Source organism: Colossoma macropomum, unplaced genomic scaffold (assembly GCF_904425465.1).
Source record: "Colossoma macropomum unplaced genomic scaffold, Colossoma_macropomum, whole genome shotgun sequence".
Taxonomy (NCBI): domain Eukaryota; kingdom Metazoa; phylum Chordata; class Actinopteri; order Characiformes; family Serrasalmidae; genus Colossoma; species Colossoma macropomum.
The window spans coordinates 39,828,167-39,853,832 of NW_023494787.1; the positions used below are offsets into that span (position 1 = coordinate 39,828,167).

General features: G+C 39.6%; 1 protein-coding gene across 1 annotated transcript; it reads right to left on the bottom strand.

Annotated features, from left to right (window-relative positions):
* Positions 1-582: 582 nt before the first annotated feature.
* LOC118806045 (IgGFc-binding protein-like) lies at positions 583-21,419 on the bottom strand. The gene is made up of 17 exons (XM_036567316.1): positions 21,309-21,419; positions 21,081-21,128; positions 17,524-18,780; positions 16,260-16,513; positions 14,624-15,206; positions 13,690-14,312; positions 11,776-12,343; positions 11,466-11,668; positions 10,115-10,262; positions 9,566-9,816; positions 8,881-9,463; positions 8,095-8,717; positions 6,061-6,628; positions 5,764-5,966; positions 4,101-4,475; positions 3,737-3,993; positions 583-753 (listed from the first exon to the last, which is right to left on the bottom strand). The coding sequence occupies exons 2-17, from the start codon at positions 21,124-21,126 to the stop codon at positions 747-749; spliced, it is 6,549 nt and encodes a 2,182-aa protein (XP_036423209.1). The 5' UTR covers positions 21,127-21,128; positions 21,309-21,419; the 3' UTR covers positions 583-746.
* Positions 21,420-25,666: the final 4,247 nt, after the last annotated feature.

The window sequence follows — 25,666 nt, forward strand, 5'->3', positions numbered from 1 at the left end:
TCCATCTTACTGTCTTCAAATTTGCCAATAGAATGTTGAGTGTTTAAGAACCCTTGTCTTGTGCTTTAGTAGCATTTTACCACAAAGGGTGCCTAATCCTCAAACTGAGCATCAGCTATTCACATTTTACACATAACTTTGTACACAATTATACTCAAGTAAGACATAATATATTACCTTGTCCTTTTATATACAATGTAATATGGTTACTTCTCTGATTATACCATGTAATCAGAATCTGTTAATGCATGCTCAGGTAGTTTTGCTACCTGCTTCTCCTGATAAAAGTGATATGTTAAGAAAGCTTATACCGTAGTTTGGCTACAATGCATGCACATTACATGCACATGTACATTAAATTTAATCAGAATTTTGTGTTTTCAACAATTACCAGCTAATTTGTCATTATTGTGCTCATGAAAATAGCATATAATGATATGTATGATGTCTTATATTCAATTAAAGGTGCTGTCAGATTTCAAGAAATCCAACAAGTTAAGAGTCTTCAAAGCTTGCATACACTCTATGCTATAATTATATGTTTTGTTCATTTACATTGAAATAACAGGACTGGAAAAGATGTTATGTTGCAAGTGCTTTATTGATCCATTCCATCGATCCATTGATCATTTATCAGACAATCATAATGTTTAGAATCATGTTGTATATCATTGGAAATTTACTTTGCTGGGTGGATGTCGCTTGGTGGAAGGGTTCAAAAGATTAGCGCAGCTCCTCAACCTTCACTAGTTGCTGGAAAAAAACAAAAACAGAAATTAAGGTTTAGACAATAGTGAGACCATCAACTAATAAACTGTTGCCATTTACCTTAACAAAACTGGTAAACATGAAACATTTCAAAAATGTTTCACATATTTGTTGGTTTTAAAGATCATCGGTTTCATAAAAGAGGCACATTTTACTTTTCTTTTGCAAAGTATCCTATATTTTAGATTCTAAGTGCTACACATCACCATGATGCACCACTGCATGTGCTAAGAGTGTGGCAGGATTGTGCAACTGCTAAAAATAATTTTAAAAATCTGAACTTAAAAAGAATGTGAATTTGCTTTAAAGTGATGTTTGTATTTTTATGTTTTATTCACATATTTACAAAACCTACAGTAGCTGCACTGTTTACATTAACAATGTATCTTCATTAAAGTGAGTTGAATCCCCTCGACAACTGTTTGTCACCGTCACTAAAACACAAGCAAGTTGATGTGCAATGAGAGGAGGAGTTTGCAGAGTTGTAGACTCTTTCTAAACCCCAAAATTGCCTAACATTGTGTTCGAATAAACAATAAAATTCCAATGTAATAATGTGCTGTGCTTTAAATACATTAGTTTGTTTATCAACCATTACATCTCCTCTTGTGTGCTTTTGAGGTTGAAATTTCATGTGTCTATGGCTGTGACACAATCAATTACAGTGCCACATATCAGCAATTTTCACTGGTGGTTGCTTAGGACATGACTCAGGACACAAAGTCCAGAGAGAGAGAGAGAGAGAGAGCAGAGTGAGGAGGATGGTACATCAGCAGTTTGACGTGTCAGTTATATGTGTTTATTTAGTCTCTTGGCACATTATAGGACATTGTGGCTTGTTCTGTTTAATGTGAAGTATTCCAAAAAATTCCAAAAAAGGAAAAGATAATCATTTTGCAGGGCATCACAGTTCACACCACTTACATGTTGCTCAAAATTTCAGCACCCCTAACTTAAAACACCTTAAGGTATCCCTGTTTGTAAGTGTTTTAGAAACAAATTTCAAGCATTTATGCACAAACCTTTCAACAAAGTGACTATAAAATGACTGAAAACTGTACTATTGGTCCATCAGTGTCCAATAACTATATACAGAGAGTGTACAAATAACAGGAACACCACAAAAAGTGCTCATACTGATTGGCTATTTTATCTGGTACACTTATCATACAAAGGCATTTTTTAGATTTACAATTACTGACTTCAGTACATCTGCTGACATACAGTTTGTCAGCCCCCCTCTTCCCTGCCTGTCAATGGAAAAGGACCAACATAGGACCACCAGATATTATTTGGGTGGCGAATCATTCTCAGGCCTGCAGTGACACTGACATGGTGGTGGTGTGTTAGTGTGTGTTGCGCTGGTACAAGATACAGCAGCGTTGTTGGTACAAGTGGATCAGACACAACAGTTTTTAACACTGTGTCCACTTACGGTCCACTCTATTAGGCACACCTACTTTGTTGATACACTTTGTGTGCATACAGTTGAAGAGGCTAGTTTTTTTTTTCCTTGAAAATCTAATCTAATCTGTGTTAGTCCACCTTAAGTTCTTATTCGGATTTGATTTCTGACCACAGGACCATTTTGGGCTGGATGTTTTTTGTTGGTGGACTATTCTAAAAACTCCAGCAGGACTGCTGTGTCTGACACTCCAGCATCACATACACTAACATAACACTACCATGTTGCCATCACTGCAGTGCTGAGAATGATCTACCAGCCAAATGATACCTGCTCAGTGGTGGTCCTGTGGTGGTCCCTTTTCAGTGGTGGACAGGGTAGAGGATGGCAGATGCTGTGCAGTGACACATGGGCTACAATCCAACAATTGTGTACCTACTAACTGCACCTATATGTGAACCGGATCTGGTCATATGCAAATGTTTGGTCAAATAACACGTTTAAGTGAGAATAAGGTCACATATCTTCCACAGACAGCAAACTTAAATATGGCATTTTGAGCACATTTTAATTTACATTTATTTGCAAAATCTGACACACTGCAAAAGAAACATAAAATATAAAACGTGCCGTGACGTTTGCCTAGGCCATGTTTTTTTTTTCCTAATATGTTGAATTTATCAAATAAAAAGAAACTGCATTTAGATCTGCAGAACTGGTATGTGAAACACACTATAGATATTGATATAGATGTAGATATAGCTATTGAACTTATTATGATTATTTTATTATTGTGTTCTCTGTACAGGATGCAAACTTATTTTCACTACAATCAACAAAATATGTCATTTGACCAGGGCACCCAAGCTTCTGCATTTGACTGTTAATGTGTACCAGGTTAAATGAGTATTTCATGTGGTGTTTCTGTTATTTTAACATCCCCTGCAAACTGGTTAAAACTGCAAAGCAGTATTTGTGTGGGTTAACAGTCATTCTGCTGAATGTGATGGTTATTTTATGAAAATAAAGAATGTTGAGAGCATTTTAGGCTGTCTTGTGTCAAAGATGCCAAAAACAACCCAAATGCCTATGACCATGAACCTTCTTGTGATTTCATCATTGATTCTATGAACAAAATCTACCCAAGTCATGCAAGCGCAACTTTCTGCAGACTGGACAAACCTATCAAGCCATATAGCATGGGAATGGTCACTGTAAAAACGGGTGAAGTCCACATAAAATTTTGTGACATTCATAGATGCAGCTACATATCATCACTGTCCAAAAAAGAATCTCCAAAATGGCAACTTTACAGGAGAAGGCAAAAACATTCTTTACTTTTAATGTAAGTAAATGGAAAGAGATTTTATTCCAAGCAAATGTGGAATATTTCTATTGGTCTACTCATGATTAAATTTTCATAAAATGCAAATGACAGCTGTTGTGATCGAAAGACATAGAAACATAAAAATCTACAGAAAAAAATTGAGATTTTTTTTTTTTGGATAGCGACAATATTTCTTTTCAGATATCGCCATCATGCTGCAATGCTGCCATACTTACCAGCTGGGGAAGTCAGGTGCTCTGTTTTCATCCATATACATCATTATGCTTGTACCAGAAACAGACCCAGTGAACTCCCCACAGGCACCGCACAGCTCAGCAGCAATCGTCTCACTCACGGTGATTGTGATCCCATCTGTTAGACTGTAGGACAATTTGAGGGCCGATTCCTTCTCGATGATGACTGTTTGATCGATGACCTTTACAAGTATCTGATTTCTCTTTACATCTGGTGAAGTCAACTTCTTACCATTGAACTATACATTAAAAAGAAGAAAACAACAGATTTGTTAGGAAAGAAAATTACTGCAAAACGAAACATACAGTTTGTAATACAGTTTAAGTAGAAAAACATTTTACTCACCCAAATGTCAAGTTCGCTGTTAACAGTGACAAGCACTTCTTCAAAGAAGACGTAAACAGCTGCAGGTGTCAGAGCTCCAGAGTTACAGCCTTGCAACTCCACCACCACACGGAACCAGACTGTTACAGCAGCACTGTCACATACTTTCACCAAGTCAAAGGCTCCCATAGATGGGATGATCCAAGTTGTTCCATTAAATAGGGTGAAGGAGCCTCCAGTTTCCAACACGCATTCTTTTGGATAGCATCCACGAACGCCATTCTTGACCGTACAGACTTCATCACTGTTGCACGTCATGCTTTCAATGCTCACGATACCAGTATTAAGACAGGTCAAGCGTTCTTGGCAGTTGTCTGTGACGACAGACTCACCAATCTGTGGCAAAAATTAACAGGAGAAGCTCTGATACACTTTTTTTTCATTTTTTCAGTGAACTGTCAAATTGTCAGGTTTAAAAGCTTAGTACTGCACCACAGTCATTAACAGTGCTGGTTACCATTAAATTATAGCAACTTCCTTGCTCTCTTCCTTCAGTTAATTGCCTACAGCAGGGGTCTCAAATTACTTGGTGGTCACTAGCCAATTTGTCTCCTCCAAAAAGGGGCCGGTTAAAAAAGTAAATGCAATGGAAAAAGTGTCACCACAGACCTCAGCTTCTACTACTATTACTAACAATGTAATTATATGTTTCATAATTAATAAAATTAAGTATATTATAAATATTATAACTAATTAGAAGTTATCATTATTAGTTGAATGAGTAGTACATCATGTTAAAAATGATGGTTTCTCAAGGGTTCCTTAGTAAAGAAAATGGTTCTATATAGAACATTTGCTTGATTAAAGGGTTCTTAGCATCATGACAGGGTTCTTCAGATTGATGGAGAATGTGTTGTAGATGTAGACCCTTTTTGAAAAGGGTTCTATATAGCACCAAAAATGGTTCTTCTATCGTTATGATGTCAAGCTTGTAATAATAGAAGAACCCTTTTTGGTGCCATATAGAACCCTTTTCAAAAAGGTTCTACATAGTACCATCTATAGCACATTCTCCATCAATCTGAAGAACGCTGTAATCATGCAAAGGGTTCTTTGAGTGTTCATGACTCTGTATAGAACCATTTTCTTCACTAAAGAACCCTCGAAGAACCATCTTTTTGAAGTGTGTTATTCAACCATAACATTATGTGGGACTCTTATTGTGAAAGTATTGGTGTTTCTGCTGAACATAAACAAAGTCATTTCAAGTTCACAAAGCAGTAAATCTGTGTTCTCGTTTGATAATTCCATTCATTCCTTACTTCTGGCCTGTTGTGTGTATTGCAGTGTCAGAGATGAATTCATGAAGGCAGAGTTCATTCTCATTTAAAAGCAAAGCTAAGTCAGATATAACTTATGTTGGGTTACCATGAACAGTGTTTGGTGAGTGAAGCAAATCTACACTTCAAATGTAAATATTTAACTTTAGAATATATGACGGGTAATATGAAGCCATCTTGCAGACCGGATGCAGTTTGAGACCTCTGGTCTACAGGATTATGTGCAAGGAAAATTACAGAAAGTTTTCCCTTTTTTGGCAGAATCTTACTGTAAGCTATAGGATGCAAAATTGTTGGACAAAAATATCAACTCGGAAGGTGTGCCTAATAAAATGAGAACTTACCTTGTAGGTGCGCCCATTCTCATAACAACTACACTGATCTGCTTTAATGCAGCCCGTCCCATTGGTGAAGAATCCAGAGTCACACATACAGCCTTCAGCACAGGTCTTTATATCACAGTTGATGATCTCAGTGAGGCCAGGACAGGGTGAGTCGCATGACTGAGCACAGATTTCATAGTGACTGTTGGCTGGGCATTTCAATGCTATTTGGAACACAGATAAAGGAATGTAAGTCCAAGATTTCTTCTAAACAATGCAAACATTAACGTAATATTTGCAGATTCACTGAACACTTACGACAAAATGTTGACGTTCTCCAGTTTTTAACAGGAACCCCAAAGTCCTGACAGTCAATCATGTAAGCAGCAATGCTGTGGCAGAGCATGTTGTTATCTCCATCACCAGCACATACATCGTAGACACAATCTCTGAAGTAGGACTCAGGGTTAATTACACTGTGACAGGCAGCAAATGGACCTTCAGGGTTGGTAATGATGCTGCAGTCCTTTTCAAAGAGAGCTTTCTTGTCTGCAGAGCACGTTGGACAGAAGTCTCCAGTGCAGCCATCGTCACACACAACACCAGGAACAGCCACCTTCCACGCAGCTCCAAATGCTTTAATATCAGTGGTTACTTTACCATCTGGCAACAGTAACTCATCGTTCTTCTTACCATTATAGGTTCCACACATACCACAAGTTTTTCCAAGATAGCTGCTTGGGACTGTAACGGTTACGTGATAAACCATATCGTAGGCGACTCTCAGGCCAAAGTCTGTAGTGATAACATTTTGGAAGCCCTCCTGTTGGACCGTCACTCTTCCATCATCGAGACTTATAGGGATGTTGGTTAAGACACCATTAACCTGAAAGGAGAAACAAATAATGTGAACTTCTCTCATTCTGGTTTGATAGTTTTCTTTGGTAAACATTAACATTAACATGCATTATTGATGATTGGATCATGTTCAGATTTCACTTGATCGCATGAAAAGCCAGTTGTGAATATCCCTGGGATGCACTGTGATCAGATTACAATCTTGACCATATTACAACAACTAGTGTAAATAGAATAAATTTTCATTATCTATATACAATTACATGAGTGGAATGTGTCCAAGTGCTAACTAGAAAGTGAGAGGATAAACAATATGACAAAAGATGGAAGATATACAAGGCTGGAGTTCCCTAAACCAAGAAAAAAGCCTTCTTGCACTCCTGGCCGATGAAAGCATCCAAGCCAAGCTTGTCGATTTGTATCGTAATGATGGAAAAAATAAACAAAAGTAAAATGGAAATGAGGTTGATGTGCTTGTTACTCATCTAGTCAGAGTAGGGATGCATTTTGGTGAAAAGTGCAAATGGAATATGGTGAAAGAATACCAAGATAGGATCTGGACACAAGACATGTTAAAGCAACGTGCAAACAGACTGACTCTTTCCCACCTGACACACTGTATTTATACTTAGATGTTTATATCCAGTGTCCGGACAAGGCTACAAATAACAGGCTAGTTCACTTCATGGCTAACATAGATCCAGTTCTTCATGTCTGGTGTTTTACTCCCAGGGCAGTTGGGTCATGGCGTAAAAAGATATAGACAAAAACAGGCAGCTGTTCTGATTAGACTGGCCACATAATCAAGAAGTATGTTTGTCAAATATGTGATTCTCTAATATCTCCATTTATCGTTGAATGTGAACCAATTTTGAAATATGAAGATAACGTTACAATGAGGGACCTTGCATCAACATCACATCTGTGTTCCATGTCCAGATCATATCTAGATATACTCTGGCTGGATTCATTTATACTTTTCACTAAAATGCATCTGCAGCTTGACCAGAACAAGTCCAACTTCAGTATCACTTCTTTTTACATTCCACTGAGTTCTAGGCTAAGTGTGAGATACGAACTCCAAAGCGGTAGATAAGTCTTTTGTCTCATGTTTCGAGACACTAATTCAAGCGTCACCAACCCTGGTCCTGGGGATTGACCTTCCTGCAAAGTCTAGTTCCAACATCAATCTGCCACCCCTGCTCCAGCTAGGTAACTTCATCAGAAGTCCTTGATTGGCTGCATCAGATGCACTACTGGTAGGTAAGGAGGAGGCAGCATCTTAGATGCAAGTTGGAACTAAACTCCGCAGGAAAGTAGATCTTTTGAAGGAGGTCTGGTAGTCTGACAAACATGTTCTAGCTATTAAGCTGATAAAGGTCCTAGTAAAGTACCTCATATACTACTACTATATAAATTAAACAAATCATCTGTTTTTAGTATCCATGCAGTAATTATCGCGATATTATGTACCATATCTAATATTGTACATACCGCTATTTGATGTAGCAGATTTCGCCTCAGGACTAAAATCATGTTGTACACTTCCACCACAACCACCTTGGCCATAGAGACATTTGGAGTGAGCTGGATCTCATTCCACTTCTCATTCTCCACTATAACTGCAAATGGAGTGAGCTGAGTTCCCTCTAGATGGCAGCCCTGAGCGGCGGTGTAGGTGCAGGTACCCTGGAAGTCATATGTGCTGTTGTCGAATGTGTTGTAGTGGGGGTCACCATAGATGTTGCAAGTGCCATGAGATACTGCGTGGCATGCTCTGATCCCTTTAACAACACTGCATGCTGTTCCAGTTGGGCAGCTTGCAGTTTCACATTGAACTTGACCATTGGTTGGATTGCAGGTGCACTTTTTGCTGCAATTATCATCAGCCCAGATGGATTCTCCAGCCTGCAGGTAGCGTTTCTCACTTCCAACGCTGTACATACAGCCACACTGAGTCTTAGGGACACACTTGTTTCCACTCCACAGGTATCCATCGTTACAGACGCAGGCCTCCACACAGCTGGCTTGGCATTCAGCAGAAGGAGTGGGATTCTCACAGGTAGCAGGACAGGCACAGGACTCAAAGTGGCTGTTTGTGGGGCATGTAGGGGCAGCTGGTAGAGGTGACAGTGTAACCATCAGTGAAAGCACACATCCATGTACAAAATCTTTCATCTATGTTTACCACTATTATTATCTGCCCAGTTTTCATTATCACAAAGCATTCCATTTTGTATACTGCACTTATTGTATGTTCCTCTTTTTCCTAATACTTACGACAGCCAATGAGGTGTCTCCAGTCGTGTACACGTACACCAGCTCGCTGACATGCATCTGTGTAAATCTGAGCTGTCTTACAAAGAAAATGCTTAAATCCTTTTCCCATGCAGTAGTCAATAAGGCAATTTTCATAGAAAACCTTGGGATCAATAAGAGTCTTGCATTCACTAAATGGACCGTCAGTCAAGATGGTGACCAAGTGACAGAAGGCCTCTGCTGCCAAACGATCATACCATGGTTCTCCCTCACAGCTCTCACACTTGCCAACACAATCATCAGTACAATAGGCATCCTGCGGCAACCCTGGAACCCTCCAGCTCTTTCCCAGTGCTGGAATACTGCCTGCCAATGAGCCTGTGGGAGTAGTGAGGTCGTCATTCGCCTTCCCATTGAAGTTTCCACACATGCCACACATCTTTCCCATGAAGGTGTCTGGAATCTTTATCACCAGATATTGATCCCAGTTGTACTGCACTGACAGACCAAAGTCTGTCTCCACAATAACTGAAAGACCACTTTGCTGGAGGGTCACTTTGCCATCGTCCAGGGAGATGGGAAGGTACCAAAGAGAATCACTTATCTGAAACAAGTGAGAACATAATTGATATGGCAGCTGATTTAGACTGACAAGTAGTGACTCCACAAGGTAAAAAGTAAAGCAAACATTTCAAACATTTCTCACCCGCACAAGCCCGGTCTCATGGTAGACAATGGTGATGGTTTGATCATAGACTTTAATGATGACTTCGCTGACAAAAGTACCCTTTGAGCTGCCGAAACGTTCATTCATGGCCTGGACTTCAAATGCTGGGTACTCACTGTCTACATCACAGTTCTTGGCCATGATGTAGGTGCAGTTGCCCATGAAGTTGTAGTAATCACCATCAAAAGTGCGGTAATGTGGGTCGCCCATGACCCAACAGGTGCCTAAAACTAAAGGATGAATTTTGGTGTCCATCAGTTTATTCATTCTGACTTAAACTATTGATTTTGTATTGGGGAAATTTCCCTTGATGAAGTATTTATTATTATTGTTTTAGCACCCCTTAATGATCCATGTCCCCTGAGATTCTCTGACTATTTTAACACAATTTAACAGTTAAGTTTATTAAGTTTGGTGACAACTAGAAAAAGCATTCCAGAGTTTATGCTTCTGTGGTCATCGCAATGGATCAAAATTCTATACAATGTAGAAAAAAGTTGTTTAACCAAAGGTTTTACTTTTACTTACCATTAGGCTTTGGGTAACAGCCACGAATACCATTCTGAATCTCACAGACTTCATTAGTACCACATTGCATGGCTTCATGTTTGACTTCACCAGAGGCAATACAGGTCAAACGTTCTTTGCAATCGTTGGTGATGACTGACTGACCAATCTGCAAGAGGAGTTAGCAATCATTGACATGTGACCTACATACATACATACATACATCATCTAAACCGCTTATCCTTCTGGGTCACGGTGGGGTGCTGGAGCCTATCCCAGCTGTCATTGGGCGGAAGGCAAGATACACCCTGGACAGGTCGCCAGTCCATCACAGGGCAGACAGACAGACATACACATTCACACATACACACATACACACACTCACACCTAGGGGCAATTTAGCATGTCCAATCAGCCTGACTGCATGTTTTTGGACTGTGGGAGGAAACCGGAGTACCCAGAGGAAACCCACGCAGACACGGGGAGAACAGGCAAACTCCACACAGAAACGACCCTGGTCACCCGGCCGGGAATTGAACCCAGGCCATTCTCGCTGTGAGGCAACAGCGCTACCCACTGCGCCACCGTGCCGGCGGCGACATGTGACCTGTTTTTTTTTTTACTGCTTACTTGATGACATCGATGTGGCCAAGTGTTAAACACTCCTGCTACAAGTTTAACAACTTGGTATAATTTGTCATAAATAACTTCCTTAACACTAGTATGTGAAATACCCCCTGTTATTCAGGGGGTCCTATGTTAGCTGGCTACTCCAGTGTTGGCTGGCTGCTAACTCACTTACCATAGCAACGCTGGTGCTAGCTTGAATGGCAGCAAAACATTTGGTTAACAATTCTTCTTTTAGAAATGCTTTTTTCTAGTTTGATAATGTGCTCTCCACATTAACTGAGACCTTACAGGCATAGATACAGTTGCTAGCCCATGAAGGACCAACTGGGTGAATCAATTTGCTACAGCGCCAGCTTGAGGCAGACAAGTGCTGTAACTCTAGTTAGTTAAGACTACCAAATACAGAACCTCACTGATTGTCCGTGGAGCAGGCCAAACAATGACCTTTCCTTGTATTTGTATTTAATGATCTATTTTCTCTGACAAACAGCAAAAGTTCATAATAAGTTTATTTTCAGGACCCCCAAGAATTTTGATTTTGAGACATTCAGGGGTGAAAGAAGTTGATTAGGGGGTCCTGGAACCTCCAAGACCCCCTGTTTTTCACACCTTGCTTAACACCAAACTGGCTTTTGTGAGCACGACAGTACTGAGACTGCATTAGTTGTTAATCATAATCATTTTTTCTATGCCAAAACACAAAATACAAAAGGTTACACTAAACAATACAGAGGTGACTAACCTTGTAGGTGTGTCCGTTCTCATAACAGCTACACTGATCTGCTTTAACACAGCCTGTCCCATTGGTGAAGAATCCAGAGTCGCACATACAGCCTTCAGCACAGATCTGAACTTTACAGTCGATGATTTCAGTGAGGCCAGGACAGGGTGAGTCACATGACTGAGCGCAGATTTCATAGTGACTGTTGGCAGGGCATTTCAGAGCTATAAGGAAAAAGTATAAGAAATATATCAGTTAACTAAAACATTGTATATATAATGAACATGCTTTACTATATTTAGGCCATTTTACAACTTGTTTCTATACGTACGACAAAACGTTGACGTTCTCCAGTTTTTAACAGGAACTCCAAAGTCCTGACAGTCAATCATGTAAGCAGCAATGCTGTGGCAGAGCATGTGATGATCTCCATCGCCCATACAGACATCGTAGACACAATCTCTGAAGTAGGACTCAGGGTTAATTACACTGTGACAGGCAGCAAATGGACCTTCAGGGTTGGTAATGATGCTGCAGTCCTTTTCAAAGACAGCTTTCTTGTCTGCAGGGCACGTTGGACAGAAGTCTCCAGAACAGCCATCATCACACACAACACCGGGAACAGCCACCTTCCATGCAGCTCCAAATGTTTTAATGTCTTTGGTTTCTTTACCATCAGGCAACAAGAACTCATCAGTTTTGTTACCATTGTTGTTGCCGCACAGTCCACAGGTCTTCCCGTGGTAGCTGCTGGGGACTGTGATACTGACATGATAAACCATATCGTAGGCGACTCTCAGGCCAAAGTCTGTAGTGATAACATTTTGATAGCCCTCTTCCTGGACTATCACTTTTCCACCATCCAGACTTACAGGGATGTTGGTCAAGATCCCATTAACCTGAAAGTATAGCATATAATCAAACATAAATGTGTGTACTATTCACCCATCTGCTGTCTGTTTTACTAGCAGCAACAGTTCCAGCTGACAATTTTAGATTTGGGACAAATTAATTAGAGAGGCTGTGTAGTTGTATGTAGCATTCTCAGAGGAAGAAGGCAGTAAATACTTTTGTCATACCTTGTAAAAAACTATGTCATGTCTGTAATTACTAATCATAATGATTTCCCTACGCTGTTAGAAATAAAGGTGCTGTGCAGATTTTTTGTTTATCCAGGTACAAACATGTAAATGTTCCCTCAAAGGTACAACAGTGGTTTTAAGGTCCAAATACCTTAATTAAATACCTTAATTAAGTTTTCCCAGGTAAAAAGTATACATTTGTATCGTTTCATAACCTAATGTTTTAAAACAGAACAATAAAATAAAAAGCCTGGAGACGAGACGGGAAGTGTGGAATCAATACAACTTAAAAAAATATTATTTCAATGGATTATGGTATAATTATGTTCCCTGACTAAAGGTACTGAGATGTACCCTTGAGGGAACCACCCCAGTGACAACAGCTGTACTGCCCCAGTGACAGTTTCATACCTTTATTTCTGAGAGTGTACAGTAAACTCAAATTGGGAAATGGGAAGGCCAAATTTATTTATTTAATTTTTCTGCCATGGCGCTCTCGGCAGGGTGTTATGTTACCTCACCAAGAAATCCACCAGTACCAAAATGCATGTATGAATATATTGTATGAAAAAGGTTGATCTCCCCCAGTCAAATTACAGGTGACATGTAATTTGACTTGCAGAGATCAAAGTGAAAATAAGTTGGCATATGGCATTTTTCTGCAAATTTTATAATTAATTTGCTTCGTTTAACATATTGTGAAAAAATGAAATATAAAATTTACCATAACTTTTGCAGAGGCCACATTTTATGTTTAATGTTTCACGGTTTCTTGTTAGTTTACCTCGGCAAATGACCACTATGTTAACTTATTTTCATTTACAAAATCAACAAAACATCATTTGACCAGGATCACCCAAACTTTTGCATATGACTGTAGAGATATTGAACAGAAAATATGGTGGATATCAAAAATGTATCACTGTGTTGAAGAAAAGGCTATATTTAGGAAGTCCAATTTATGACACACTAAAGACACTATTCTCCAGTATTAATGCTGGAGAGTCACAAGTGCACAAAAGAAAGGCATTTTATAGAATTACATTTTTACTGTTTTCAACACACATCTGCCTACATCTGCTAAGAGTTTATAAATCGCTGTGTTACACATTACTACTATATAAAGGCTAGCACTCATGAAGTCTGTGTGCTCTAAGACTTACCATTATCTGATGTAGCTCATTTCTTCGCAAGACCAAAATCATGCCATACACCTCCACAACGACCACCTTGGCCACGGACACGTTTGGACTCATCTGGATCCCATTCCACTTCTCATTCTCCACTATAACTGCAAATGGTGTAAGTTTTGTTCCCTCTAGATGGCAGCCCTGAGCAGCGGTGTAGGTGCAGGTACCCTGGAAGTCATAAGTGGTGTTGTCAAATGTGTTGTAGTGGGGGTCGCCGTAGATGTTGCAGGTCGATTGAGAAACCGGATAGCAGTCTCTGATCCCTTTAACAACACTGCATTCTGATCCACCTTGGCAACTTGTGTTCTCGCACATGACTTGACCACTGGTTGGATCGCAGGTGCACTTTTTGCTGCAAGTGTCATCAACCCAGATGGATTCTCCAGCCTGCAGGTAGCGCTCAACGCCTCCACTGCTGTACATGCAGCCACACTGAGTTTTAGGGACACACTTGTTTCCACTCCACAGGTATCCACCATCACAGACGCAGGCCTCCACACAGTTCGCTTTGCATTCAGCAGAAGGAGTGGGATTCTCACAGGTAGCAGGACAGGCACAGGATTCATACTGACTGTTTTCAGGACATGTTGGGGCAGCTGAGAAAAGATGAACAGATGTGACAGTGAGTGAAATAAATCACATAAAAAAACAGGGAAGTGGGAAGTAGGGGTTTATTTTGCTATATATTTTATTATATCTGCAGAAGCAAACATTGAGCATGATATTTGGGGAATTTCCCCAAAATGTCATATTTCAGGTGAGTGCCTGGGCTTTGAAAGCTTGTATACTGACAATGCATATCTTTCCATTCAACAGAGGGCTTGAACAAACAGTGTAAATGTGGCTTGTAAATATTCCTCAAGCTTGAGTTCTATTACTATTATTATGTCTTGTTTCTAATACTCACGGCAGCCAATGAGGTGTCTCCAGTTGAACACACGTACACCAGCTCTCTGGCAAGCATCTGTGTAGGTCTGTGCTGTCTTGCAAAGAAAGTTCTTGTACCCATTGCCCATGCAGTAGTCAAAAAGGCAATTTTCATAGAAAACCTTGGGATCTATGAGAGACTTGCAATCACGGAATGGACCATCAGTGAGAACGGTTACAATATGACAGAAGGCCTCTGCTGCCACACGTTTAAGCCATGACACTCCCTGACAGCTCTCACACTGGCCAGCACAATCATCACTACAATAGGCATCCTCTGGCAAGCCTGGAACCCTCCAGCTCTTTCCCAGTGCTGGAATACTGCCTGCTAAGGAGCCTGTGGGAGTAGTGAGGTCATCATTCTTCTTCCCATTGAAGTTCCCACACATGCCACACATCCTTTCCATAAAGTTGCTTGGTACTTTTACCACCAGATATTGCTCCCAATCATACTGCACTGACAAACCAAAGTCTGTCTCCACAATAACTGAAAGACCACTTTGCTGGAGAGTCACTCTGCCGTTGTCCAAGGAGATTGGAAGGTACCAAAGAGAATCATTTATCTGAAGTGAGAACATGAATGATAAGGCAGGAATTAATGTGATTTTCTTTAAAAAAAAAAAATCTTGATGATAATTCTGTTTTGCTTTTGAACTTAAGAGTGTACCTAAATTAATTGGGCTGGCCCGAACAGCATTTTCTGTGCGTCAAATATTTTTAAATGAGTACTTGAAAACTTCTCAAAATCATTATTAAAAGCAATAATATTTTAAGCGAATTCAATCATCTGTCTGTTGGAACAGATGCGCTTCCATTTTAATTTAGTGTTTCCGTTCACCTGTGTTGTAAGCTATAATTAAAATAATTATTTACTAAGATCTGATAGACTTGGTGGTGCAGTAGTTGGTGCAGCAGCTCCTGCGCTGTACTAACAGTGTATAGAGGCTACACTTCTCAGATATGAGATCTGTTGTTTGTTATTTGTGCTGTCAAGTTTTAAACCTGCTGTAAAATTGTTTTACCCATTGAAATCCCAGGCTTATTACATACTAACACTATTATTCAGTAACTACAGAGACTTCAATGCAAACAAGCCTATTCTTAGGTTATAGAAGTGTGCAATAAAACTTTGGGCCTGCTAGTGGGCCCTGGCCATTTACAGGGTTACTCGGAAAGGAAAGAGAGATAAAAGAGCTGATATTCCTGCCTAAAGTGGTTACGAGTTGGAGCTGAGTGATTTCTTAGTCGTCTTTGCTGTTTTAGCTTTAGTGGAAAGTTATGTGGAAAAGCAGTGCAGGTTGTTGCACTCTGGGGATGCCTGGCATGAATTTATGCTGCTTTCAACAAAAGCAGCTATATTTATTGTTTTTTTTAACATTTTGCATTTATTAACCATAACTGTATTATCTAAATGTCGTTGCTGCTGAAATTTCTTTTAGGCTACGATTTTTGTGGCTTAAAAAGGATGAAGCTTTCAAATACTACATAGAGAAATGAAAACCAAAGTAATAAACAAACACACGATTATTCAAATCATTGAGGCCAGCCCTATAAAAATACACATATCAGACTGTAGTAGTAGAATACTCATATATTCATACATTATATACACTTACCCGTACAAGCCCAAACTCATTGCGGACAATGGTGATGGTTTCACCGTAGACTGTAATGACAATTTCGTTGACAAAGGTGACTTTTGAACTGCCACTGCGTTCATTCTCAGCCAGGACTTCAAAAGCTGGGTGTACAGTGTCCACATGGCAGTTCTTAGCCATGATGTAGGTGCAGTTACCCATGAAGTTGTAGTAAGTGCCATCAAATGTACGGTAGTGTGGGTCGCCCATGACCCAGCAGGTACCAACAGAAGCTGGAGGAAAATTTAGCACATTAATTCACTTACCTATGATTCTACTGTAATTATGAAGAGACAGTAAAATAAGAGAATACATATCAGCTCTAGTCTTAAATACACAAGTACCCGATAGCATCTTGAGTATTTGCTACTCTGATTCCCCATATGGAAGAAGAATATATTTGCACAGAATAAAATTATATGCAATATGCGTGACACTAAATATTGTAGCTTGTTGGGGAACGTGGTTGGGGTTCTTTGGTTTGATTGTGTAGAGCGGCAGTGGGAGTCCATGTTTGGGGCTGTTTGTGCTTCAGTGCTGGAAGAACTGGGGAGTCGAGGTTGAGCACTTGAGCAGTGTGGATGTGCTGCAGGCTCTTTCCCCTGCAGGTTGGGGGGCTGGGGGGGCTAAGTCATCAGCTAATTAGAGAGCTCTGTTAGCATTCTGACTGTGTGTCTATGAAGCTGTGGCGGATACAGTCCTATAAAGCATAAAACATGTAAACATTTGTGTCTCCCTCTTTCATACTAGCAAAGATGTTACAATATATTTAACCGTGCCATTTTTGAATATGTATATATTATATTTCCTTTGCATATTGGTCTGTTTTTGTATATGTTGTTCAGTTACTCAAGGGTTATAATCACAATGCATGCTGCACTGCCCAAGTATATCATATCACTCATGATTGAAAAAAGTCAAACCTCAAAAATAACTTTGTATGTTCTGTAAGTGCAGCAATAGATTTTACACTAAAAGAAAACATGTCATAATATAGGGTAACAGAATGGCATCATGATGTCAGAAAAAAAACAAAACTCTCACTTCATCATACATCTATATGGATAAGAGAATGAGAGAAGTAACCAGAATAATGATTATTATTCACACTTCTACCACAATGCAAAAGTCCTTGTACTACAGCATGTCTGTCCTTCTTCCTTATATTCAACTTTGTTGCCAAACAGTACAGCCTTGCCTTTTTATTTCTGTAACTGTTTTTATAGTGATTTTGTTGGCTTACCTGGAGGATTACCAGGGGCTGGAGATCCATATCCATTCTGCTTGGCAGCACCAAAGCTGTACAAGGCGAAAGGTGAGTCTGGATGGGCTACCTGATAGAAGCCTGAAGTTTCACCATAACTGAACTGCGTCCATGAGTATTCACTTTTCCCAGCTTGAATCCACTGGAGATCTTTTGATATCGCAGTTGTATCTAGTGTCAGTTTACTCAAGTCAGAGGTACGAGCTACAATAATGGCTTCATTCGTAAAGCCAGCTTGCCCCTCCATTGTGTAGGAGGTGCTAAAGCGGTCTGTTGACAGGATGGTGATGAGGAAGGGGTCATTCACCACTCCGTTTGGATTCGTTCCTCCATTGAACTCGTACAGGACCTGAACCCCTTTATCAGCAGTGAAATGCAGAGAGTTGGGGTATGGAATATTGATAAAGAGGGATTCTCCAGGCACCATTTGCTTGGGTGAGGCTGTACCATCTTGAGTAGTGATTTGGAGTTGAGTGCTTTGCGAAGCCTGAATGATCACTGTATCAAATCTAAACGAAGGTTCTGAGTACGCAAGAGTCGCAACTGTGAACTCCGTACCCCAACTACTTACGGGCAGTAGCTGTTCATACACATGATTGCACTCTGAGAAGTACCAGGTACAGCTGTGGCCTGTGAAAACAGCGACTGGTTGCTTGGCAGTTACTTTGGAGCCAGTCAGGTCGTCTGTACTTTGGATCTGCACACTCTCAAATGGCTCCAAAGTGATGGTAAGTAGGCTCCCTCTTGAGTATTGCTGCCCTTGAAAGGTCACTGCACCGTTTAACAGAATCTCTACTGTATTTTGGCTGCCTTGATTGGTGATGGCAAACTCTTTAAAGGTATCAGGTGGGCCCATCTGTGGAGTGTAGATGTAATACTCTGTGCCCCAGTCCTTCACAGGGTAGATCACTGAGGTATCTGCTGAGTAGGGCTTAGAGTTCAGAGATAGTACCAAAATTTCTTGGTCAGCCTCCACCTGGACGGTCTGTTTGCTTTTTGTGGTTCCAGTCATCTCCACCCCATCGGGAAGCTGGAATGACTCTCCAGCTCCTGGCTGAAGAGTCTTCTCAAACACTTGCCCCAGTGCAGTCACCTTCACATTGGTGCTTAATATGGAACCTGGGGGGCTAGAGATCTCCACCATGAAACGTGATTGGCCATTATTAGTCCCTGGTTTGTAATTCTGCATGAAGGACAGAGCAAATTCTTTCCCTGCGGGCCCAGCAGTGCAAAGCCCTGGGAGATTTTAAGAAAAAATAACACGTAAATAAGACATAATTTACAGCACATTTTATATTCTTAAAGGCTAAAAACTTTAAAAAAATGAATTTATTTGCATTATATTATTGTGTTCTATGTCTTTTCAAATGCGAATTTACCCATTTTAAAGCCATATATGAAGTTCAAATATTGGTGATGGCATTAGCATTTGAGCTTAATGTGTGCTGTTAAAGTACCTCACTTTAAATGGACAAATTTGCTTTTGACTATTGTCAGATAATGTCAGTACAATCATATGCAAAGGTTTTAACATTGCCAGTCAAATTACACATTTTGTTTATTTTATAAGTAAAAAAAAGTTAGCACATCTTCTACAGGGAATAAACTTAAATATGCCAATTTCTATCATTTTTAGTGCACAAAGTTTAATTATTTGCTAAATTTGACACATTGGAAAACATAAAACAAATATAAATGGTGCCAGAGCTTTTGCACAGTCCAGATTTTATGGTTTGTCTTGTAACAATGTGACATTCAGCAAATAAACAGTAATTATGCATTAAAATATGCAAAAGTGTGTTCTCTGCAGAGGATATGTTATGTAACTTACTTTGACTTAAAAAATCAACAAAATGTACAACCCCATTTCCACAAAAGTTGGGACACTGTGCAAAATGTAAATAATTGCAATGATGTGCAAATCATTTAAGCCCTATATTTCATTGAAAATAGTACAAAGACAACATATCAAATGTTAAAACTGAGAAATTTTATTGTTTTTTGAAAAATATTTGCCCATTTTGAATTTGATGCCAACAACACGTTCCAAAAAAGTTGGGATGGGGGCAACAAAAGACTGGTAAAGTTGTGTAATGCTAAAAAAACACCTGGTGGTTGATTGGCAACAGGTCAGTAACATGATTGGGCATAAAAAAGTCTTTAAGAAGTAGATATAAGGAGGGGTTCACCACTCTGTGAAAGACTGCACAAGCAAATAGTGTAACAATTCAACAATAAAGTTTCTCAATGTAAAGTAGCAAAGAACTTTTGCTTTTCATCATCTACAGTACATAATAACATAGAAAGAATCTGAAAATCTGAAGAAATCTCTGTATGCAAGGGACAGGGCCAAAAACCAGTATTTGCTGGCCGTGATCTTTGGGCCCTCAGATGGCACTGCATTAAAAACAGACATGATTCAGCAGTGGAAATCACTGCATGGGCTCAGAAACACTTCTGAAAACCACTGTCTGTGAAAACAATTTGTTGCTGCATCCACAAATGCAAGTTAAAACTCTAAAATGCAAATAAGAAACCATATATAAACAGGATCCAGAAACGGTGCCGCCTTCTCTGGGCCTGAGCTCATTTTAAATGGACTGAGCTGAAGTGGAAAAGTGTCCTGTGGTCTGACAAATCAATTTGAAATTCTTTTTGGAAATCATGGACACTGTGTCCTCTGGGCTAAAGACAACTCGGGTTGTTATCAGCACACAGTTCAAAAGCCAGTATTCATGATGGTATAGGGGTGCATTAGTACACATGGCATGGGTGACGTGCGTATCTGTGAAGGCACCACTAATGCTGAATGATATATACATGTTTTGGCAACATATGCTGCCATCCAGACGATGTCTTTTTCAGGGAAGGCCTTGATTATTTCAGCACGACAATGTAAAACCACATTCTGCATGTATTACAACAGCATTGCTCCGTATTAAAGGGGTCTGGGTGCTAAACTGGCCTGTCTGCAGTCCAGACCTGTCACCACTGAGAACAATTGGAGGGTTATGAAATGAAAAATACAACAAATGAGCCCCCAAACTGATGAAATCCTATATCAAACAAGAATGGGAAAACATTTCACTTTCAAAACTACAGCAGTGTCTCCTCAGTTCTCAAACGCTTACAGAGTGTTGTTAAAAGAAGAGGTGATAAAACACAGGGGTAAATATGACCCCGTCCCAACTTTTTTTGAAATGTGTTGTTGGCATCAAATTGAAAATGGATTCAAATGGATGCAAATATTTAAAAAAAAAAACAATAAAATTTCTTAGTTTCTACATTTAATTTGTTGTCTTTGTACTATTTTCAATGAAATATAGGGTTTTAATGATTTGCACATCATTGCATTTTGTTTTTATTTACATTTTGCACAGCATCCCAAGTTTTTTGGAAATGGGGTGGTAATTTGACCTAGGCTGTCCAAACATTTTTAACTTCAAACAAATAAGTTAGCCCTTTGAAACACATTTAAAATATAATATGCTTTATGGATTCCAGCAGGGTTCTAAGTAAAGGTTGGAAGTTCTTACCACAAAGCAGGGCAGCAACCAAAGTACAGAGAATCCTCAACTCCATAGCTTGAGGTAAAGAGCAATCAATTAGTTTCCACACAAAGTCTAGACAAATTCACACTTAAGATATGAATAAAAAAGAAAACTAGCATAAACTACTTTCCCTTAACAAGTTTTAGCATCTCTGAATGCTTTCACACCTTCTTTCCCCCCTTCAGATCCCTCATTAACAGCGTCCTGTCTTACCTGAGTCAAAGCTGTGACACAAAGTGTGCAGCTGATCTGGAACCTGCAGCTTAAATTCACTTCTCCAAGTTTGCAGCAGCCAATCAGCGCTGCTTTGGCACTGCTGAAAGAAACTGCATGTGGGGCCACATGATCTCTTTTGATGGAATGTTTGGAGACCACATAATAGAAAGGTGGTGGTCAGACTGGCCACACCTGTGTTATCTCATGCTGCCAGTCACAGAGACAGAGTGCATTTAGATTTAGTTCTTTATTGATCACTTTTATATTGCCAATGTATGCGCTTTTACGTAAGATATGTGTACCTTACATTCATTAACACTAGAGCACAGTGAAATTACAGTAAAGTGCAATAAGATTTCCTGGTCTAAAGAAGGAAAATTCTAAACACGTATCACAGCCATTTTAGACAATCCAGGCAGGTTGCACCAGCTGTATGTAATTTCAAACGACACAGAAAGACAAAGGTAGACCAAAACCACACCAAGTTCAAAACACCAACTGCTATATGCTCTTATTTTAACTCCAAGCATGAAGCTAACACCCACAGCCCTTGTTCAGTGAACATCTAAACTGATGCTGCTATTGTGTCGCTTGGCCAGAAATTACTGTTTAAAAAAGCTGCATATTTGGTTGTCACAGTTTTATTAACTTGTACACAATGGTCCTCATTCACCAGCCATTCATAAGAAGAAATTTCTCCTGAAAACCCACTTACACAGTTTTCATGAAGATTCTGACGTTCACCAATGTTTTCTTATTTGGGATTTGTTCTTAGGTAAGAACAGAATCTACGAACACTCAAGAGCACAAAGGTGCAAAGGATTCTGTGGTTTCAGAACACATCATGAATCTGATGTAGACTTTTTTTAGGACCTTTCTTAAGAACAAATTTAATAAAAAACTTAGGAAGATGATGGTGAATGAGGCCCATTGTTTTTTTTTTCTTTAGGGCTTGGGAATGTGATGTCATAACTCATTGTTTTATGGGTGATCCACCATTGTGGCAGGGCTAGTCCGTCTGGGCTGGTTAAGAATAGTTGATCTCCTTTTCTACCTGGAAATCCTATCTAAAGCCCATGGACTCATTAAATATGTTTGCAGAGCTGACTAGCACAAAAATCTGACTACCAGATCAAAGATCAGAGCAAAATTGAGAAATGTGAACAGGAAAGGAAGGTTCATTCAGTTAATGAGATGCAGCTCTAGTTAAACACAATATTCAACACATTCTCCATCAAGCTGAAGAACCATTTCATGCTTAAATAGCAGAGCAAGAATGTGTATAGAGAGAGCTTTTGGCAGAATGAAAGCCAGATGGCCTCGTAAAAAAAAACTTATCACAACTTCAACATAATCAATAAAGTGGTAGTTGCATGGCGTACAATGCATAATTTTGTAACAGCAGAGCGGAAGAGCTAGAGTCTAATCTTTTGAAAGATGCGGAAATTCATGGAACGATGCATATGAAAGACAGAGAGGAGCCACTCAGTCATTCCACAGGTTACACAGTAATTCAATCCATTTTAAAATGGAAAAAACATGATTCAAAGCTCACTTTGAATTCTGTTTGCTTCTGTATGTATATTATTGATTTCTCATTAAGGATAAGGAGATACATATTACCCTCATTAAGGATAAGGAGATACATATTACCCTCATTAAGGATAAGGAGTTATGTATGTTATATTGTCTTTTCTTTAGGATGAAGTAAACAGACCTCTGATTTCTGCTGTTATTTATTAATGTAAATAAGTGTCTTTCTAAAAAAAAAAAACACTTCAGAAAATCTTCATTTTGAACAGTGCATTTGAAAATGACAAATGCAACAAAATATGTACATGTGACAAAAAAGTACTTGTTTCATCAATTTAAACCAAGTCTGAACCATGGCTGATGAGTTGACTGGTGAGCTGAGGTAAGGGAAAGAGAGGTGTCTCCTCTGTGGTGCAGAGGGGAGGGAAAGTGTGGGAAATGGCTGTGCGCATCACTTGAGCAGCCATGTGCATCATGGCTTGGTCACTTTTCATCTGGGCCTGTTGGTGTCTCTCCTCCATCCCAATTTGAGGCCTATCTTCCCTTTGTTGCTAAAAACTGAGCTTATCATTGAGGCCACATCTGTGATGGTTCTCTTAGCATTAGGACGTTTAGGCTTGTGGATGGCCGCTACAACAGGTGTGCATATGTAGAATCAGAAGTGTCTGCTGGTACATCACTTTCGTCAGGATTCAGCAACACTGCTGCTCTTCTGGTGTCCTCTTCTGTACAAGACAAAAAAGAGCTGTTATTCTATTATGCATTATTTTATGTAAGCAGGCAAAAGAGAGAGAACAACATTATAACCTTATCTTGTTCTGAGTTCATTTGACTTGTTCACATAAGCAAAAAAAAACATGACTCAGCAGTCTGAGTCTATTTGAAATACTGAAAAGGTTCAAGTGTGAAAACGACCCTATAGACTTTAGATTGACTGCCCCTCAGAGTAAATTTAGGATATATGATCTAATATGTGGGGCTTAATTTTGTACACTACAGTAATGTGTCATTAGTTTTCTAACTAGCCAGGCAAGCCATGGAAAAGCCACCTACAGAGGAAAACGCCAAAACCAAGTGAAATGCGTCGGTAACTGGGTTAAATGAAAATTCAGAAGAATTGTGGCTGAGTGAAATACAGCAGTAACTGAGTTAAATCTGCCACTGGCTGGGTGAAAAGAGCTTTAAGTGACTTGAAAATCTTGACCTAATTAAAGTACTACAAGCACTTAAGCCACACAACAGCAGGGAAAAACTGATCATTGCTCCACTCGTTTTTTGGGAGTTTGTGTGGATGCACAACATCAAAAAACTCATTTGTATTGTATAGCATTGTATGGCTGTTTGGTATCCTTCAAGAATTGGTTAAGATACGCTCACATTTCATTTGATTCAATACAAATCATGACAAACCTGAAAATACACAATAAAAAAGTCATTTCTTTAAGCTCTCACAGTGTAAGCAAGTATTTGCAGCAAGTAAACAAAAAATGAACTAGAGGTCTACGCAGGACTGTTTTTTCAGTCCCACTCCCACAAGATTTCATCCCGCTCCTGCCCGCTCCCACTAAAAATCGGAATCATTTCTCCTGCTCCCGCCTGCAACCGAAACGATATGCCCCACTTCCACTCGCGCAGTCCAGCTCACATCCAATATCTGACACAGTCTAATCACAAATACATTATCCTCTGCTGAAATAACACTGCAGTCATGGTCATCAGGCTCACTGTGAGTAACTTAACCAAACGCCATTTATTCCCAGTAAACAGAAGGCAGGAATTAAACCACAGAGTGGTTATTTTTTGGTGTTTTGCTGGGTAGCTGTGGCTGTCGGACCGAAGGCTCCACCATCTCTCACACATGCTACCTCCTTTCATACATACAGCATTTGAGCTGCGGAGCAGCGAGACAGTTATACAGACATTCCTGTTTCCAGATGGGTAAATGGTCACATCAGTCACTCTTCTCCATATATATAAAATGTAATTTATTAATGTACACGGTATATTTGTTTTTCGACAGCATTCTGACTTGTGATTAGGCAAAGTTTCAAGCCTAAATGGGTCTGATTTCTACCCGCTCTCACGAGCAACACTGAAAATTATATTGTGTTGGGTCTCGTGGGTCCCGCGGTAGTGCAGACCTCTAAAATGAACCCTGCCAATATGGCGGAATGATCCCTTAATGGAGCGCAATGTACTGTTCTTTACCAAGCCCTTTTTAGCAACAAATACCAGAGATGGGTTTGGCGTAGACACAATGATATCCTTGTAAAAAGGTACAGTGGTGGATGTTGTGGGGCTGAGCAGCAAGGATGCTTAAACTGGGCCGTGGTTGGATCTTCCAGCAGGCACACACAAAATTAAAGGTTCATTAACCACAGAATCAGGGTTTTATCTAGGTCACCCCAACCCACTGACCTAAATCCCATTAAAAACCTGTGGGATGAACTAAAGAGGAGAGTCCACAAGTGTGGATCTCGGAATATGAAGGACCTGGAGAAATTTTGTATGGAGGACTGGTCTCAGATTCTTTGCCATGAGTTCTCCAGTCTGTAAGACGTATCCAAATTAATTGATCTTAACTAGATTTACCTGAGTAACTAAGGCATAAATATAAGAAATAGTAAGTGTGGTTAGATTTTCATTAGTAAGTTTAACAGATAAGCAAAGCAAACCAAAAAAATGAAGCTTGTGCAATTGTTATGTTTCCCAGTGTAGTTTTTCATTTATTAACAAAATGAAGTGCATAGTGTCATGATCCATACATTAAAGACACAAAATAAATATCATAAATCATATGGACGGTTTTGTGTAGAATATCA

Coding starts and splice junctions, on each gene's coding strand:
- LOC118806045 (XM_036567316.1), bottom strand. CDS start 21,126: ATGGAGTTGAGGATTCTCTGTACTTTGGTTGCTGCCCTGCTTTGTG. Junction 18,781..21,080: donor GGTTGCTGCCCTGCTTTGTG/GTAAGAACTTCC, acceptor AAAATCTCCCAG/GGCTTTGCACTGCTGGGCCC. Junction 4,476..5,763: donor AGAATGGGCGCACCTACAAG/GTAAGTTCTCAT, acceptor TTTTTGCCACAG/ATTGGTGAGTCTGTCGTCAC.